The following is a 14,129-nucleotide window of genomic DNA, read 5'->3' as shown; positions in this document are numbered from 1 at the left end:
GACTTTTTTTCCCTCTGGTCATTGATGCTCTCTGCTTAGCTCCACCCACGAACTTTCTGTCCTACGATGACCCCCCCTCCCCCCCTCCACTGCCTCTCTTAACAAGGAGGCTGGAGCATGGTGTGGGATCCATGGGGCCTTCCTGAAAATGGAAGAACGGGGTCAGGTAGTTCTTTTCACATTGACACCTAATTACTGGCACCTGGCAGGTGCTGTCGGGACTCCACCTGTTTCTTCATTCCAGGGGGACTCTCCAAGTCCCGTGCTTGCATCTGCACACCAAGGGCCTTTTTTCCTTCCCACAGAGTGTGGCTACCTTAATGTGCCAGGAAATTAACATGTCCCTGGGAACAGTCCACAACGCGCAGGAGTGGGAGTATGAGGGCCCAAGTCCCTTGCCCTTCAAATGGACTAATTCTAAGGCATGTATTGGCTACTGTTTCCCAGGGGGATCAACTTCCAGTTATCCACTGAGGCGGCTGGCTTTGTAGCACGCATGTTATTGGCTGTCTTCTGTCGTCCGTCTGAATTCTCCTCTTCCTTACAAGTGTCCTTGCACCTCCCAGATAAGCTACTTGCCCTCAAATCCTCATCTCAGGGTCTGTTCCTGGGGAAACGCAATATAAGACAGCATCCCCTAGGTCCAACTCTCTGTAAGACCTGGGAATGCAAGACCCAGCTTCCTGCCATTCGGGAACATACAGTTGTTTGTAATAGAAGCACAACAACATCTACTAATTGTTATTGCTTTATTGCACACCCACAAAATACCCCCTGCCATGGCAGGCACCTTGCAAAGATGACCTTGTGTGATGGATAATTATTACCCATTGTACGAAACCAGGCTCAGAGAAGTTACGGCCCTATGCAAAGACTGGCCCAAGGCAGAACCTCTCAGTGCAGCCAATGTTGTGACTCGGCCATCTGTTCCAGAGCGTGTTCTTTCAACCGTTAGGATCCTGTGGCTGGTAGCGCTGACTGCTGCCAGGACGCAGTCGTCTAGGGATGGAGCCCCGTGGAGAGGCAGGACACACTCCCTTACCCTTGGGTTTGTCTTGGGGCATAGGACTCCAACCCAGCTGGACAGGAGGGAGTCCCGATCAGAGGTGGGGAAGGAAGGCATTCTGAATCCTCACCCCACCAAGGAGGTGAGCAGAAAGTAAGGAGTCAATGCCCTAAAGCCCCTTTTCCTCCCAGGCTCCTCAAATACACAGAATTACAGGTGGCTCTAGAGGCCCCAGAGGCAAATGAAGAATTTGAATTTTTTGAGTGTGGCTCAGACTGGGGAAGCCCCCTGCTCAAGGCTGCATAGTTAGTTGAGAGAAAGAGAGAAATCAGACTGAAGCCCGTTGTAACTGCTGTTCTATGACAGTCTACTGACTTCAAAGACTGGAATTCTGGAACGCGCTTCTGATTCGGCCTTGGGCTGGGTGCTGGGGAGGATGCCGCTGAAGTTGACTTTCACTCCTTGTCCTCGTAGACGATATTCTGCTGTGGGAAGGCATGGCTAACCTTTATTCCAATAAGCATAAGAAAGAGTAACACTATTTCCCATTGATTAAGCATTTACTAGGTGCCAGGCTTTATGCCAAGTGCTAAGTGGACTTTGTCTTGTTCCTCATCCATCTCTTCTGTGGGGCTGTGTGTTGTGACAGGAGTGGGCCTTCTAGGCCATGGAGGCCGCCTGTGGGGGATTCATTCAAGAAGGAGCCATGAAAGAGGCGTTTGGACACCTGGTAACATTCTGGGTCTTGATCTGGGCGTGGCTCCAAGGGTGCATTCATTCTGTGAAAATCCCCTGAGCGGTCCCAGCCTCCAGCACACTTTATAGGATGCATGTTATACGTCCACAAGAAAAGTCTTAAAAAAAGTAAAAAATGAAATAAGAGGACTGGCCTTGCCTCCCCAAGTGTGGATTTGTGTGTCATTTTCCATCTCCAACCAGATGGTAACTGAGCTCTGTGAAGTTAACTTGCATCTTTAGGACAGAATCCCTGGAGTTCGTTACACCGTGCAAAGCACAGAGCAGGAGCTCAAGCAACACACAGTGCTTGTTTGTTGACGGGGGCCATGGTTCCAGTCCCGGCTTCCTGACAAAGGCCGCTTCCCAACCCCATGAGCGAGACGCTGTCCTGGGAGTTTGACTCATTAGATGGAGGTCCTGTCATGAGCTGCTGCTTTCAGAGGAGAAAACGGAGCCACAGACAGGCTGATTTTGGACTCAGGATTCCAAGACACATCACATCACACTGGCCCTCAGGACAGAGACCCACTCTCTGCACAGTGTGGGGCAGGGCTGAATCTTGAGACAGAGGCAGTGTTTGGAACTCCTATGAATGGAAATGCAAGCAATAAACCAGAGGATTGGAGTCTCATGGATGCTGGACACATTGGCTCCCCTGGCCAGAACGTCTGGGGCTAACACAGTTGGGCCTATCAAAGAAAGCAAGGATGTACGAGTCTGACAGACGAGGGTCGCACGTGTTGCTTCTTACTAGTTGTGTCTACTTGGGCAAGTCATTTAACCTCTCTGAGCTCATGCAGTAGTTATGGAGACTAGAGATGACAATACCTAATTTGCAGATGGTTATAAAAATTAAGTATGTAGGATCATGGATATAAACGCCTTAATGAAACATAGTGTTTGGTCTGTGGTGGACCTTCAGAAATATTATTTTGGAAATAGACAAGCTTCACTGTGGTCTGTGAGGAGGTTACTGAAGTCAATGGATTGTCTTTGCCCAGGGTTTGTGTGTAAAGGAAATGGGGTGAATGTGGAGAGGGGCAAGTTGTAGAGAAGGGAGGTCCATGAGAAGAGGCAGAGGGAAGGGAGCCATGGGGTGGCTAAAAGGCTGGAAGACCTGGGTTTAGGCCTGTCCCTGACTTGCTGTGTCTTAAGCTCTCTGAGATGCCATTCCCTCACCTATGAACTGGACGTTCCAATGAAAAGATGCATGTAAAGCTTATCATGGTGCTAGCTGACTTTGCTGGTCACCCCAAACACTGATGAAATGATATCCTAGGCTGGGCCCCAGGATGGGCAAGAAAAATGGAGAGGAGGTCTAGTGTTCCCACCAGGGAGATCTCAAGTTCAAAATCTGGAGGCTGGGTTTTGGGGGCCAGGAATTGGCCCAGCCCCCAGCCCCTGAGTCAGGAAGAGAAACTGAGAGTCAAGTCCGTTGGGCTGCGGAGATAATGGGCAAGACCGTTACACTGTAATCGGTGACATTTAGAAATGAGCTCTCAGACCTTCTCCCAGACACTTCTCCATTTGTAGGTTCCCTGAGAGAGCAGAGGAGGGGATGACCCAGGCCTTTTCACCTTCTGGACTACCTGTCTGGTGCTCTGGGTACTGGCGGGCTGGGCTGGAATCCAAGAACCAAATACGCACTGCCCGGCTAGGGTGGCACGGAGTTGAGACACCCACTCAACAAGTCCTCTACGTCTCGGCGGTGATACCCAGCACAACCAAAATCAGGGCTCAGCACTTGCTGGCCTCTCCTTGGATTGCAGTGAATTTGGCTGGAGCTTGATGGATTAAAATTTTGCTATTTTGTTCATCATGGAGTTTTTGCATGTATTTTGATTTTTAAGAAAGACCACGTTAAACTATTGGTTCTCTTGACTACTGAATTCTTTAGTGCCCTCTTAAATTTTGCAACTGAGGCAAGTGCCTTGTGTACATCCCCCTAGCCCTGACCCTGGTGGGGATAGAGAGCTGGTGGGAGATGGGGAGTGGGGCTGGGGAGAAGGATGGCCCAGAGTGTCTGAATAACGCTGCACGAAGTTTTCCATTCCAGCCGCTGCCTCCTGGCTGGAAGATATGCCTTGAGATTGGACCAAATGGCATGATCTATATGTTCTAGGTCAGTGATCCTCAGCGGGGGCAATTTAGCTCCCCACAGGACATTTGGGAATGTGGGGAGACATTTTTGATCATCATGGCTGGGGGAGGTGCCACTGACATCTGGTGGGTAGAGGCTGGGCATGCTGCTAAACTTTTTACAGTGCACCCGACAGCACCCCCAAGAATGATTTTACTCCAAATAGTCATAGCATGAAGATTGAGAACCTTGATATACAACCACATCATGAAAGAACAAGCATAAAAATTTTCACATATTAAAGACAAGAAAGGGAGAAGGAGGAGAGGGAGAGAAAGGGAGAAAGTGAAGGAGAGAGAGACAGAGTTAGACAGAGATGGAGACAGAGATGCAGAGTCAGAGAGAGAGACAGAGAAGGGTTTTGAGCCAAAAAGACTTAGAAATTCCAGTTCTCCTACTTCCTGTGCAACCTTGGCAAGTTGCTTTTCCTCTCTGAATCTCGTTTTTCACAACTGTGAAGTAAGAATAAGCATAGCTTCTGGTGGAATGAGGTGAAGGTGAGGATTCAGGGGTGTGATGCATATGAAGGACCTGGTCTAGATAAGTGCTCAGGAAGGCTGAGTCTCCCTTGTCCTCCTACCTCCTCCCCACATGGTCTCCCAGCTCCCGGGGGATCCCCTCCTCATTAGCTGGGATATTGACCAGGGGAAGGCTGCTCCTGGGGTTAAGGAGTGTTGTTCAGACTGGGGCACTTTAGGGGCAGTAATAATGCCTGGACAACAGTCAGCTGGGGTCTTCTCGAGCACCAGGGAGTCTGGGTACCCACATGTGAAGTGGGCCCGGGAGGTAGGTCTCTGCAGTTCCAGCAGACAGCAGGGCTCAAGGGTGAGAGGACTGAGCAAAACTCTTCTTACCAGCTTCTCTGCTCTCCACTCCAGCCTGGGGCAATCATCCTGGCCTCTTCCCACTTCCCCGGAAGCCCAGTATAAGAGCTGCCTCCGGGGCCCAACAGCCAGAAGCACTGAGAGAGGAGGCCTCAGACTCCTGGAGGTGAGTGCTTGACCCAATATGGCATGTACCTCGGAAGACCGTCCTCAGGACTATAATGGCCACCATGATTTTCCCCTCATTTCCCAGTGTGAAGGAACGTGGCCCTGACTCGGAGCCGGCCTGTTCCTGCAGGAGCAAGGGTCTGAGCTTAGGGCTGTCCCAGGGAGCAGTGATGGGGCTTTCAGGAAAAACAGACTTTTGTACCTGAGATGACATCCCACGTCCTTTTCCTACTTCTCCAGTTCAGGGTCTGTTCACTGGGGAGGAAGCAGTGCTCTAATCAACCCCTTAATCAACTGGTTAAACAAGTATTTCGTCCCCTATGTGCCAGGGGCTGTGCAGACACCCACACGGAGGGAAGGGGGAGCTGTGTCCCTGTCCCAAGCCTGAGTGGAAATGAAAGGCCCCCCTGCTCCTGCCCCTTCTCTAGCTGGGGACAGTTGCTGCTCTCCATCTCCCCTTCCCGTCTCACCAACCTTTCTCTTTTCTTCTCTTTCCTGCACCATTTTGCCTCATGGGGCCAGGGCCACAGCTGCCCCCCTTCAGTTAACCCAGCCCATCTCTGATTAGATTTCTCCTGGACTGGGAACTGTGACCCAAACTTTCTGTCAGGGCTACCTCACAGGAAAACCTACCCAGCTGTGAAGATGAAGGTCTTCTCACAGGTGCCTCCTCCCACCCCCACAATACACACCTGTGGTGTCAGCCAGAAGTCAGCATCTCATCCATTTGTGCCTGTGACCCAAGTGTTCTCACCTCACCAATGCTAAGGAGATCCTTCCAGTATTGGCTCCAGATGGCGGCTCTATGAAGGCTTGCGTGGGCCTTCAGAGCTGTCCGTGGTCCTGGAAGAAGGGAGACCCCTGACCTGATAGCAGGTTACCTCTTCTTCCCAGAGAATGATGCCCACAGTCTGGACAGCTGAGACACCCAGGCAGACCTGAGTCAGAATCTAGAATGTTCAGGGGAGCAGGAGGGAGATTCGGCCCTAACCCAGAAGGTGATTCAGTCAGAGGGAGAGGAGACCAAGCCTTCTGGCTATCGGGACACATTTGAGGATGAGGAGGCCATGGATTCTGACCCAGCTGCCCTAGACAAGGACTTGCAGTGCTCCAAGGAAGAGGACACAGTTTAAATCCCGGGCAGTCCTGGGTGCAAGACTTGCCACTTCCTGTTGGTGCAGAACCTCAGGAAATTTGTAAACACTTAGGTAAGTGGCAGGGAGGCTAATGTGGAGGACTGGGGGCGGGGAGGAGAAGAGACTGGAGTCAACCTTCTCTTCCCTTTTAGATTAGTGGTTCTCAAAGCCTAGTGTGTGTCAGGATCTCCTGGAGGTCTTGTTAAAATACGTTTCTGGCTTTGCAAATCTGGGGTGGGGCTTGAGAGTTTGCATTTATAACAATTTCCAGGTAATGATGGTGTTGTTGGTCTGAGGACTGCACTTTGAGAACCACTGTCTGGACGAAAGGCTTTGGGATTAGATATGCCTGTGTTCAGTCCTGACTCTGCCTTTCATTGGCTGTGTTACTGGGCAAGTCTGCTCACCTTTTAGGGCTTCAGAGTCCTCGTTTGTAAAATGAAGATGTACAGTACCAACCTGTTAGGGATGTGGTTGAGGATTAAATGAGATAATACATGGAAGTACTTGGAATAGTCCCTGGGTCACTAAAACTCTCAGCAAATGGTAGCTATGATCATTCTGAGTATTATTAGTTGTTGCAAAAATTTCCTGACCACAGAGTGGGGACACAAGATGGGATTGAGAGGGGCAAGAAGTTCACTGATTTCTGACCTTCAAAGGGATGAGAAGCTCTCTCCTGGAGACTCAGAGACTTGAGAAAAACCAGCTGATTCTCTACGCTACATTTTCTTCTTTCTGCAGAATGTCTGCCGAAGATGCTACAGGGGCAACGTCATCTCCGTACACAACTACTACTTAGGTTATAGCATCCTGTGCACAGAGGGGTCAACGAAGGCCAGGTCTGGATCAGATGCGCGCTCAAGGGCTGGGTAAGTGAGGCACCAACCTCCCCAGGGATAGGAAGTTCTCTCTGACTGCCTCCAGGGAGCCCCTGCTGGCGTCTGGCCGCATCTCTCTGCAGCCTCAAGCCGTGGGCAGTATTGTGCTGCAGCTGGCTTGGACCCAGTCAGGAGGACCGAGGATTTCGGGCCTCTCGTCCCAGCTCCATGCTCAGGGACTTCATGCCTGTAGCTTGAAATCTGCCCAGTGGACGTATGCACGCCAAGGAAATGGGCAATTGTTGCAGATCAGGGTCCCTCCCGCCCTCTGTGTTCTCACTGTCCCCCAGAGCTGGCTGTTGAACATTTCCTGGCTCATCCCTGGAGTCAGGAGACAGGCTCCATGCCCAGCTTGGTCACCTACTAGCTGAATGACTTTTTTGGAGCCTCAGTGTTTTCTTCTGTAAATTGGAGCCCTTCTCTCAAGGCAGCGCTGGGATTGTGGGTGAATAAGTGCCATTAGATTTGCTACTGAATGTGGTCCCTGGGCCAGCAGTATCAGCAAACCGGGCAGCTTGTTAGAAATGCCCAACCCTGGGCCCCACCCCAGAGCTCCTGAATCAGAATCTGCATTTTAACAAGCTCGCCAGGAGATCTGTAATCACAGTAAAGGCGGAGAAGCCTGCTCTGTGCGATGGCCGGGAGCGCTGGCTGCTCTTGCATGGTCATTGCCTGCAAACCCTCAGGCCTGGGTCTCTAGGGAATCTGGCTCCTAGCTGGGTGGGCAGGGAGAGGGGAAAGGAATGCTCGGTGAGCCTTTCCTGAGGCTCCTGGGTCTGTCTCCCTGGACCCCAGCCCTCTGACCCAGCCTCTCACTTCTTTAGTTCCTGTGCTGGAGATTTCAGTGGACTGAAGGGAGCTGCTGGAATTTTGGATACTGGGCCCCAGGGCAGCCTGCGAATGGGGAAGGCAACCGTGTGGCCTTATGCACCAGAGGTGAGGGGTGCTGGGACCGGGGCAAGGGGAAGGGGAGCAAAGTAGACTCTTACATGCTGTTCCCTTGAGTTCCCTGAACACAACTCCCCACACTCACACCTTCCCCCAACTGGAGAAGCCACGTCCTCTGTGAGGAGGGCTGAAATATAGGGATTCCTCAAAGCATGTCCAGGTGATGGGGTGCCCCAGATGGGAGCAAGATGGGGGCTCTCCATCTTCATAGACAGCGTTAGGCTCGGGGTCTGGGGGCTGCCACGAGGAGCGACTGATGCGACAGATGAGAGGAGCAGATGTGAATGTAAGGTATGGACGAGGAACAAGGGAAGATGTGGGAATTAGGGCTGGCTGACAGACAGCTCGCCAGCTTTGAACAGCATGGAAGCCAGATGTGAGGGAGCTAGCAGCGTGGCTAGGGCCATATGTGCGGGAGTACGCTGGCCGCCCTCCACACCGGCTCTGCCTCTTGCAGGCGGAGACCCAGGCAAGGTATTAATCCCACTAAGCCTCACTTTCTGCATCTGTGAAATGGGGATGACGATAACATGTACCTATTGGGGTCCTGTGAGGATCAGGTGCAGTAGCCCACGTGAAGCACTTGGCTGCCCCCCTTCTCCCTCAGGAAGAGCTGGGGGCACCTTAGCTGGGAGGGACACATGGGAAGCACAGCTGACAGTCCTGACCACGGCCAGCCCGAGGAGGGAAGGAGGGCCACACGCCACACCGGTGGCAGCTGACGTCACCATGCTCTCCACTGCTGGGGGGGCACTGGCAGCCGACTTTATGTGAAAGGCGTCTGCCCTTCGTCTGCTCCTTCTAAGCCCGAGGCGCAGAGCCCCTGCATCGGAGCCCCCTCTCTTCACACCCCCTGGCAGCCCCTGGGCCCCCCAGGCTCTGTCCCCCAGCCTCTCCTGGCCATAAACCCAGACTTCGCACAGCATTCCCCAACTTTGTCTCATTATTGTGCACGTTGGAGGACTGCCGGTGGAGCTGCGTGGCAGGCTGGAATGCGCGGCTGGAGCGGCTGGGCTGCCCAGTGGGCTGGTGGGCTCCCCACGGCCCTTCTCTGCCAGGCCTCCTCCACCTTCACCCACTCCCTGAGGCACTAGGGGACCGCCTCATTGGTGTGCAGCTGGAGACTGGCCCTCCTGCTTTGCTTGGCTCCCGTATGGGCTGCGGGGTGGAGGAGGAAGAGGGACACCTTTCCAATGTGGAGGGGATGTCACCCATTCAAGAATTGGGGTGTGCACGGGGTGTAGTGAGATCCCACCTGGGGGAACCCCGTGGGAAGGAGGAAGTCTCGTTTGTCTAGGGCAGCTGGCTCCTCTAGCCCTGGGTCTTCTTGGCCTCTTGGACGCTGGCCCCTGTTTTCTATTCTCCCAGACACCTGGGGCTGAGTTCGAAGTCCCCAGCTCCTGAGATGGGTTCCTCCACTCCATTCCGAGGTGTCCCCCACCCCAATCCCTTCTCCCTCTCCCCCATTCCCAGCTGATCCCCCCTAGAGGGAACACATTCTCAGAGGGGGACTGCCTCCCACCCGGAGGGCCCTGGGGCAAAAGTCACAGCATCCGGTAGCAGTGTGGCTCCCGTCCCCACTCCACAGCCCCAGGCTGCCCCCCCGCTGCGTTCCCTCACCTCACTGTCTCAGACCCTGGGGGCATGGACAGAGAACACTGCTGGTGCTCTTTGTTCCAGGCAGGGTGCTGGGGTTGATAAGCAGGAAACTTGGGCCGAGACTGGGTATTAAGAGGGCAGAGAGCCCTGGGTTGTTGCAGGGGGTGGGGTGGGTGGGGATGCACAGGGAGAGAGAGATTGAGGCACAGAGCTGGCTAGCCAGCTAGACGATACACTTGCATACTTCTCGAGCGTGTAGTTGCAAATGGGTGCAGGGAGAGTGTACAAGCGTGTTTGTGAGTGCACGCGCACACGTGTGTATATGTACCTTGGTGTGTACAAGAGTCAATCGTTGTATACCTGTCTGTCTGTGTACGTGCGAATCGGTATTTATAAATATGCATAAGCCTGCACGAGTCAGTGTGTATCAGTGTGCTGAGTGTGCACTCATCTTCAACACCTCTGCGTATTTATGGATGCGCCTGGATGCTGCGCACGTCTGTGTAGCTTCGCCCCCTCATATCCCCGAGTCTGTGTGTGCCAGTAGGTTTGTGAGCGTGCGTACATGTGCAGGTGTGGCATGCATGTGTGCAGGTCTGTGTCTGTGTGTGCATGTGTGTATCTGTCCAGGCATGTGGTGGGGTGCACAGTTTCAGGAACAAAAAGAACGGTCTTCTCAGACTGGCTTTGCTGCTAAAAGGGCTGGAGCTAACAGAACGGGACAAGAATGGAGACTGGGACAAGAATGGAGACCCCAGGGGAAGGAGGTGGTGAGAAAGCAGGAGACGAGTCCCTTGCACATGAACAGGGCCCCCCCACCCCCCCCGCAGCAGGATGACGGGCCTGGGCACGGCAATGAACGTCGCCAATGCCAGGCCCAGGGACTGCCTCTGGGCGTAGAGGCCTCTCCTCAGGAGAGGACTGTCCATTTGCCTTGGATGGACACGGAGCCAGGGAGCTTCTAATCACAGCGTGTTGGTCTTCCCAGGGACGAGAAAGGGGGCTGCCTGGGGTTTAGACCTCCCCCCAGGTCCCTTCCTTGCATACTCTACCAAGCTAATGCTTGATGCTTGGCTTCTAAGAGAACAGTGGAACCCCACTGTGGGTGGAGGGAGGATGGTCCGTAAGGGAAGATCTGCATAGGGAGCTCTGGGGCCTGTATCTTGGCTTTTATCAGCCTCCACTTATCTCCTGGATGGGGAATGAGCTGCAGCCAGCACCAGTAGCCCAACATCTTGACAGCCAACACGAGAGATAGAGGGAGGGAGGGGAATGGAGTGGGGCTCAGACCCCTCAAGACTGAGGCTCGCTTGAGGCAGGACAGGGGAGATAAGATATCTCTCAAACGTCCATCACTGTCAGTTACTGGGCCTCAACTTCAACCATTATGCATTTATATCTTTGGCTGTTTATGGCCTTTCAGTCTTGAATAGCCCTTGAATAAAAAGCAAATACTCGTGGGAGAAGAAGCTCCTGAGGGAGTTATCTATTAAAACCTCTGGGAGGTTGATGGGTAACTTGTGGGGAACAAGGGTTTGTGAGAAGGAACACAGAAGGGAAGGGTGTGTGTAACGTCAGTGGCCGTGGGCTGGGGGGTTGTGGAGAAGAGGGGGTTAATGGGGCGGAGGGTACATGTGCACCGTTTCCTCTTCCCGGGGACCCAGGAGGACTGTTTCCCAGGCTTCCTAGCGCGAAGTTGGGCTCTGCAGCCCGCCGCGGAGCCTGGCCAGTGCGGTGGGGTTGGAGGTGCTGTGAGCATCTTCGGGGCCTGGTCTTTCCCGGGTCCGCGAGCCTCCTGTCCCCCCTTCCCTTGCCCTGGTGACCTGGCCTCCATGTGTCTCGGATGGCACAGCCACCGGGTGGAGAGAGCGGGCTGTCTGACCCACTCTGTGACATGAAACCTTGAGGTTCTGCGTTTTTCTTGGTACTGCAGCCTAGACGCCTCGTGCGACCCAACAGCTACAGAAAGGAAGGTGCCCACGGATGATCTGGCTTTTCTCATACAGCCGTGGCACAGAAGGCAAGATCGTAGACACTGGAGCCATAAAGCTTGGGGCTGGAGGCCCAGCTCTGCAGGCTCAGTCTCTTCCCCTTTCCAAGCTTCAGCCCCCCCTTCTGTAAAAGGAGGGTCACAGCAGACGACCCGTGTCGCGCACCCCGCCCATCGCTCCGCAGTGCCGTGTTATCTCTAAATGTTAGCTTTCATGCTGAGTAATTACAGACACAACGGACTGCTAGGAGTGAGTATGGGCTCCAGTTCGAACTTCCGTGGACTCCAGATTTCATTTTCCACCCAATAGGATTAGTGACAAGCCACGGCAACCGCAGCAGGGTTGGCTCATGGTCGTGTGGGTGACTGTGCCGAGTCCGCCATGCTGCAGCAGGGCCCAGGCAGCTGCTGTTACTACTACAGATGACAGCCGTCGATCTAGCACCCAGAAGCCCAGGCTCCGTTCTGTGTGGCCGGCACGGCAGGCTCACCGTCCCGAGTTCACACACTTGCTGGCAGGCCCAGGAGGAGTGGCTGCTGTCCCCACGGGAGGACCTCCCCAGTCCAGAGTAAAGGGAGGCCACGGTGGTCTCAGTCTCCTCAGCAGGGAACGTCCCTGTGATCCCTGCCAGGGATGCTTGTGGGTCTCCCAGGTGCAGGGCGCGGCCTCCACTGATGTCTCTGCTGGTCAGATCTCGGGACACCGCCTGATGCCCGAGGCCACCCCTGGGGAGGTGTGATCCCACCAGCCAGAGGATGAGATGGGGGTGAAGGCCGAGCGGGGGAAGGGGTGATGGGCTTGTGCGATGGAATCTGACCCCTTCTCCCCTGGAGGGGGGAATCACTGGGGTCAGGCCTTTGCAAGGGCCCACTGTTCCCAAACTAGTTCCTTCTAAATGACTCCCAAAGCTGCCCACCCCCATCTCCCTGTACCTTCTGTAGCGGGGCCAGCCCTCCATCTACACAGGCAAGCTCCTCGTAGCTCAGACCACATGGTCATGCCTATACTCCAACTTTTCCAGACACCTCCAGACTTTGGGGCTAATGAAACTCATTCTTCAGGGCCACCCTCATGCATGAGCCCCTTCTAATACCTAATACCGTATTATTTTAAAAAGATGCCCCAAATTGTATATCCTTCAGGCTTCCGAAGTCCTGGGTCTGCTCCTGGGGAGAGTCCCAGCCTCTCACGGGAGGAGAGCCCAGAAAGAGGAGGGGACACCAGGCTGACGGAGGTGTGGGGGGACTGGGATGCTCCCACAGCATCCCACAGGATGCTCTGCCTCCTTCCCTCAGTGCCAGGACACCTGGGTTCTTGTTTGGCCACTAACTGTGTGACCTAAGTCATTTCCCCTCTCTGGCTTTGGTCTGCTCATCTGTAAATAGGAGAGTGGGACAAGCGGGATTCTAGCACTTGACGGCTGACCACCGATTAGGACCCTGTCGGGGGTGGCCTGGCTGGCCAGCTGCTCATAGGGCTTCACGCCTCATAGGAGCCTGTTCACCGGCCTCGTAAAGCAGCTCTGCCTGCTGAGAAAAGGGCCCGGGTCTGGGAATCATGCCCCACCCTTGGGGGTGGCCTAATGTGGAGTGGGGGAGGCCCAGATGTGTATGAGTATGTGGGGGTCCCAGAAAGAGAACAGAATGGTCCTTCCCTGGTTGGGGACAGAGCTAAGTCATGCCTCCTGTTTCCTTCTGAATTGGGGATCCACCCAAGTCAGAGAGAGAGACCCGTATCACTGTCAAACTGGTCTCCCCTAAAATGGGGCCTGAGCTCCTGTCCAAAGCATGGGGCTTTCTCTTTATTACGAGGAACCTAATCCTGGTCACTGTGGGGAAGGCTGAGCAGCAGGGGCGGGTGCCCCCTGGGAGTGCACTCTTCTCTTGTGGAGTTAGACCTGGGTTCAAATCCCAGCCCTCTTGCTTCTTAGCTGTGTGGCCTTGGGCAAATGACTCAGTCTCTCTGAGCCTCAGTTTATCTTCAAAACAGGGCAACTAAGATCTACGTCATAGGATTATTCTAAGGGCTAAATGAGATGGTGTGTGTGACTTGGCACTTGGTAGTGCCTTGTGGCTATTTTCTATTACTACTATGCTCTCTACTCTTCAGAAGGGGGATGACTCAGGTGCTGCTGCCCTGGGGGTCCTGGGAAGCAGACAGGGGCAAGGCAAGGGGTGAAGGGAGATCGAGGTTGTAGCAGGGGGTACTACCTGTCTGCCGGAGCACTGGGAGGCCCAGACACCTGGGTCCAGCGTGGCTTCATGGGGTGAGCAGCAGAAATGAAAGCCCCTCCCCCCTCCTTCCCCCTTGCCCAGGTGGAGTGCCCTATGGGGAGGCCTGGGGTCCAAGGGTGAGCATGGGGCCCTGGAAGGGGCCTTAGTGGCCGATGGAGTAGGCCCCCGAATCTGTGGACTGCTTCTCCTCGGTGGTCTGGTCGCTGGGGTAAACTGGGTTGGCCGAGGCCGTGACCTTCAGCGTTGTCTCGTCCACCTGCAGGCAGAAGGGCTGGCATTATCGTGCTCTAACTGCGGGCAAGACACCCCCCCCCCGCCATGGGACTCCTCTCGACAGATGCAGCAGAGAAGGCTCAGGGCCTCGTTATCAGGGAGCTCCAGCAAGTCTGTGTGATCCCAACAGTCTTTCCATGAACCTTGTGGGCAAACAGATACCTGAGCTAACCCGTGGCAGGATTTGTCCC

General features: G+C 54.3%; 2 protein-coding genes across 2 annotated transcripts in view; one reads left to right on the top strand and one right to left on the bottom strand.

Moving 5' to 3' along the window:
* Positions 1 to 4,592: 4,592 nt before the first annotated feature.
* Positions 4,593 to 8,646, top strand: PRG3 (proteoglycan 3, pro eosinophil major basic protein 2). The gene is given in 7 exon segments (XM_008694265.1): positions 4,593 to 4,670; positions 5,278 to 5,330; positions 5,769 to 6,084; positions 6,757 to 6,835; positions 6,838 to 6,884; positions 7,718 to 7,827; positions 8,586 to 8,646. Coding segments are annotated over 7 exon segments (744 nt in total).
* Positions 8,647 to 11,687: 3,041 nt separating this feature from the next.
* Positions 11,688 to 14,129, bottom strand: part of P2RX3 (purinergic receptor P2X 3) — a 28,004-nt gene continuing 25,562 nt past the window's right edge. The window contains exon 12 of the mRNA XM_008694133.1: positions 11,688 to 13,921. Within this exon, the coding sequence (XP_008692355.1) occupies positions 13,808 to 13,921 (114 nt within the window). The 3' untranslated portion in view covers positions 11,688 to 13,807. The remainder of the gene's footprint in view (positions 13,922 to 14,129) is intronic.

The sequence above is a fragment of the Ursus maritimus genome, unplaced genomic scaffold (assembly GCF_017311325.1).
Source record: "Ursus maritimus isolate PB19 unplaced genomic scaffold, ASM1731132v1 scaffold_23, whole genome shotgun sequence".
NCBI classification, from domain to species: domain Eukaryota; kingdom Metazoa; phylum Chordata; class Mammalia; order Carnivora; family Ursidae; genus Ursus; species Ursus maritimus.
The sequence above is the reverse complement of the archived record's forward strand: the minus strand, read 5'-3'. Positions and strand labels throughout refer to the sequence as shown.